At 38.8% G+C, this 5,218-nt stretch overlaps 1 protein-coding gene across 1 annotated transcript in view; it reads right to left on the reverse strand.

Annotated features, from left to right (window-relative positions):
• LOC122058040 (probable xyloglucan glycosyltransferase 6) overlaps nucleotides 1-2,531 on the reverse strand; it is a 26,965-nt gene extending 24,434 nt beyond the window's left edge. The window contains exon 1 of the mRNA XM_042620437.1: nucleotides 1,487-2,531. Coding sequence (XP_042476371.1) covers nucleotides 1,487-2,179 — 693 coding nt within the window. The 5' untranslated portion in view covers nucleotides 2,180-2,531. The remainder of the gene's footprint in view (nucleotides 1-1,486) is intronic.
• Between the last annotated feature and the right edge of the window lie 2,687 nt (nucleotides 2,532-5,218).

The raw sequence follows: 5,218 nt of genomic DNA on the forward strand, positions 1-5,218 counted from the left end.
TTTTTGGGGTGGGGGTTGGGGGGGAGGAGAGAGGGGGTGGTGTATAGGGTTGTGGGTTGGGATATTATATTTCAGTGGATGTTAAAGGACATGATGTCTTCTTTAATTGGTCTTATGAGGACAATAAGGTTTATTTGAGCTGGTTGGTATAGGATTATGGGTTGAGATACAAGCTAGTATCACATATTGCTTTTGCCTCTCGAGGACCTTTAGTTTGCATATATCTATTTCTGGTTGCAGTGAGTTCCTTTTGTTTATTCTTCTATTCTACTGTCTCTCTAGGAAAGGGCCTTCACACCGTTTTTATGTCTTTGCTTGTTCTTTCCCCCCACCCCCAACCTCCAACAAAAATAAAAAATAAAAAATGCAAAAATAAATAAAACACTGGGAAAGTTTCATCTTAACTATCAAAGAAAACATTTGATATACTTAATTTGAATTTGTCAATGAAACCATTTAGACATGGTTCCTGAGGATAACATCATGCTTTCCAATGAGTAATATTGGAAAGCTGAAAAACTACAGCACGCGCGTTAGCGCAATGGTGCTCTACGATCAGCTTTACTCTGCCCAAGTGCTTGTTTTAAGGGCGACTAGCTTGGCCTTAAAACAAGCACTTGAGCGCCTCGCCTTTAATAAGGGTGGTCTACGATCAGCAGCAAGATGAGGCCAAAAAGCAAGCCGCTAGGCACTCAAGCAAACAGAGGGTGGTCTACGATCATCTGGCTCAGTCGTTGCTTGGTTAATGCTATCTTCCTGCTGTCTTTAGCACTTCCCGTCTGTCTCAAAAGACCAATCAGCTAATAATTTTCAAAAAACAAAGATATGACAAGGGATTTGACTAATACCCCCCCCCCCAACCCTTTCAGAGAGGATGGGAGAGGAGGCAAACAAGGTACACCATCGGACACTCATACCACCCACATAAAGATAGGGTAAGATAATACTCTATGTGAGATAAACAACAAGTGGATTATCATCTGAATCTTAATCACCATAAGATGATTAACTTTCCACAAGGGGTTGTACTTATCTAGAGAGATACTAAATTGATCCAAGAGAAGACGAATAGCTGTTCAAATCCATAATACCCCAAGACAGCTTCAAAGATAGGAAATGATCTCCTTTATGTATTGTTAAAGTGTGCAAGATCTTAGCACCCCACCAAAAAAAGGAAAGAAAGTATGAAAGAGACAAAATAGAAGATTCTTAATAGAAAACGTTTATGGAAACTTCCTGTTCAAGTAAATAATTATTTTCATGGAGCCAAATACGTGACATGTTTACCAGAATATTCTATGCTACTCAAGATCCTAACTTGGCTCGTTCTTCCACCATTAATTAATGCAGAAACGAGAAAAGAATTCAACTAGTGTGAATAATTTATTAAAATTCATAGTCATCACAAGGGAGGGGAAGACAAAATGTAAAAAATTAATCGAACAGAAACAGAGCAGCAGGGAAGCACAGACCTACATGTTCTTACCTCCCTCTCGTTGCACATGGGTATCTGTATGAGCACCATTGGATAATCCTCGGAGTTTGCGTTTTCGATATCACCAGAGAATTCCATCGATGGAATAGGCTTCAACCTGCGTAATTTGATCCAGAAACACCCAAACACTAAAACGATTCGATCCACAGACTGGACCAAGAATAGAACAATGCAAACATTGGACAAAGCCTTCAATGGTGGCGCCAGATAATTCGCCCTAATAGATAACCAAGACGCATACACAAGTTCCACCAAGCCCAGAACCTCATCGGAAGCCATTGAAGGAGGACTGAAATGCCATCCTTTGAAGTAAGCCAAAATCTCAACGACAAGCAACAGAAAAACGAGAATCATGAAGACCTTAATAACTCGATAAAACCGAGACCCATTACGCGAAGATGAATTATAATTTGAAACGATTCTACGATTAACGGTGCGGACGAGAGAAAGGAATCCATTGGTGAGCCAAGAAAGGCAATTTGTGGCTTGTTGGAATTTGAGACGACAGACCCAAGAGAGCTGGCGAGCGCTTCTACTGCGGTCTTTCTCCACAGCCGCTGTTGGGCTATGAATGTCGACGGCAGACCAACTAGGGTTCTCAGATTTATCCAATAACAGGACATGGTTTCGCTCCTTCTCCTTGTTCCACCATTCCTGGAATTCGTAATTTGGGGTTCGAGACATGGGAAAATGTAAGCCTTTCGAGAACCCTCAATTTGTCTATATCAATCTACCTTTCCCTGTAATGGGTTTCTCTGATTTCTCTCAGTGAGCATTGTGGAACCATTTTCAGAGTCTGGGTTTCTTGTGGATCCGGTGATTGGGGGGAGGTGAAAGAGGAGATGGCAATGGAGGTCTGTAGTGAATTTGGGTTTTTTCTAAATTTAGTAAAAGCCTACCAAGTTTGTGTGTTTTGTGTGTGTGTTCATTAATGTCTGCAAAGAAATTATAGGATTACTGGATTAAATGGAAGATCGATAATGACCCTAAAAGAGAAATGTGTTTAGTAGGAAAAACCGCCAAATTTAGTATGATCCAAGCTGAAGGGACTTGGTTTGTAGCCGGTGCTTTTGCTAGTTTTTGAATTTTCGGTTTGAACAAATACTGATTTCTTGACCTTTACTTTTTGTTCTACTGGTCGGTCTCCACTGGCCCCACATCGAATAAAGAACCTGACCATCACCGTATTCAGAGGGCCAACAATCATCCAGTTATAAATTTTGTGGTGTTGAATAGAAAGCTCTCCATCCGGACAACAACATACCTCATGTGATCATTCTTGGAATCTTATGTGATAGAGGGATAGGTATGTTAGCCGGTTCTTATAATAAAAAAAAAAAAAAAAAAAGATATGATAGCCGGTCACTTTGGAATCTAATGTATTAATGGGATTTTAATAGGAGGATTTGAAAATATTATTAAATAATAATCATTAGATGGAGAAAAAAATCTAAACTTTCACTCCAATGCTCTTACATCTTTTCTCTTCCTCTTTTTTCTCTCTCCATCCCTACAACTGTCTTGTGCTGCTGTTGCCCTCTCCCTTTACCTCTCAGAACAAGACCTCTCTCCCTCTCTCTCAGCTTCTCCTCTTCTCAGCCTCTCCCTTCCAACCCCTTCACCTTGCTTCCCCGTTGCCTCTCTCTCTCTCTCTCTCTCTCTCTCTCTCTTCCAAAAACGTTGAAGTTTTTTCCCTCCAATACTCCAATTTAGGGGTGTCAAAACCTAACCCAAACCGATAAAATAGTTCGAAATCAATCCAAAAAAAACCCGGCCCTAATCAAATCAATCTTTATTAGATTGGTTTTGGGCTAAGGTATGATGGGATCAATTGAAAACCGAACCAATTGATAACCAAACCAGAACCGAACCAAATGAAACCGACAAAAAAAATGATTATGATGTTATAAATAGGTGAATTGATCATCCATTTTTTGTAATATTAGTGAGAATATTTTTGTTGTTAGGGAATTGTTACAAATCAATGAATATGAAGTTATGAATAAGGAAATTGATTTGTAAATTCTAATAATGTTTTCATTGATTTCATTATTCACTATACAAAATTAGTTGGATAGTTAAATGAATGATTCGATAGTAGGGTTCATTTTGTGATTCCAATATTAGTCATCTTCTTCGCAATTAGTTATCCATTGGTTTCAATATTAGTTATCTTTCCCTTACCATGATAACCCATGATTTTATGACATTCCAATGAATGTAAGATTTCATTATGGCTCAAGCTCGAAAATAAACCGATCTAAATCGGTATTAACTTGATATTGAAAAACTGAAATAAATCAAAATTGTACCGAATCGAAATCGAAACTGACCGAAAATCGAAATTCCTTAACGGATTGATGTTGGTCTCTCTCATTCTTAGACTGAAACCGAACCAAACCAACCATTTGAAACCCGTATTCCAATTAATGCTTTCAAAATGGAAACCAAATTAAATTTAATGGGTGAAGTTTCGACCCCAAAAATAGCATAAAAAAATTAATGAGTACACAATAATCCACAGTGCAAGATAAAATCACTCCTAATGTTTTTTGTCCTTTGAATCATTTGCGTAGTCCCTTCTTTGAAATCATGAAACCGGAAGAACTCAAACCTCAAAAACTTGAAAAATCGCATGGCATTAATTCTAAGATGCTTTGTGTCACCCAACCCCAGAAAACTTGTCTAACGCTGCCCTCTTTGCTGAAAGCCTAATATTCTCTCTGAAATTGGCTAAGGGAGAGTGTTACAACTGCTTGAAACACACACACACACACACACACACACAGAAGGGGGTGGGTTGGAAGCGGCACCTTGTTTTTATGCACGTTAGGATTTGTTGCATTTGAATCCAAAATGGAAGGGGCAAAGATGGCAGATGGGGATATATAGAGGTGGGTGGAAGAGAGATTGTAGGGGAGAGAGATCAAAGAGAGGGGCAGTAAAGGATCGACGAAATTTATAGAAGGGAGGGTGGTGCCAGAGATGGAGAGAGAGAAGAGAGGGAGAAGAAGAGGGACTATAGAATGCTAGTGGTGGGTAGGTTATGCAAGACAACAGTTACAAATGGTTTGGATGTAAATTATCTAATCTAATGGTCAATAAACGCTAATGTACTTTATTCCTAGGTAACCTACTAGTGTACCCACACTTTTCCAATTTTGTTTATAAAAAAATTAATATGTTTTTTTATATAGATTGTTAGGGTTGGGTATGTCTTGTATTTTGTAATGATTCACATAATTATTATTAAGCTTGTATTTGTAATTTGATTGAATTTTTTATTCATTACTGGGGTAAAATTGTAACTGTATGGAGATTAAGATTTTTGGGTTACCTATATAACGCAAAAGAATACGACAAGTATCAAACCCGCCTGGGAGATCGATAAGGTGTCCCCACTAAGAATACGGCAAGTACGAAGGGGTTTAGGAGATCAGTGAGGTTTTGCAAACTTTAATCCCACATCGCCTAGGAGAGATTACTGGGCTAGTTGATAACATCTAGCCTTCTTAACATGGCACAACGCGTTTTACATCCTTGAGGACCATGGGCTAAAGAGAATAATATTGTACAAAGTTAATGGGGCATGGGCATTACAAATGGTATCACAGTAAGTACTAGACCCGCCTAGGAGATTGGTGAGTTGTTCCCACAAAGAATATGAAAAGTACCAAAGAGTTTGAGGAATCAATGAAGGCATGCAAACTCCCACATCGCCTA

Source organism: Macadamia integrifolia, chromosome 12 (assembly GCF_013358625.1).
Source record: "Macadamia integrifolia cultivar HAES 741 chromosome 12, SCU_Mint_v3, whole genome shotgun sequence".
Taxonomy (NCBI): domain Eukaryota; kingdom Viridiplantae; phylum Streptophyta; class Magnoliopsida; order Proteales; family Proteaceae; genus Macadamia; species Macadamia integrifolia.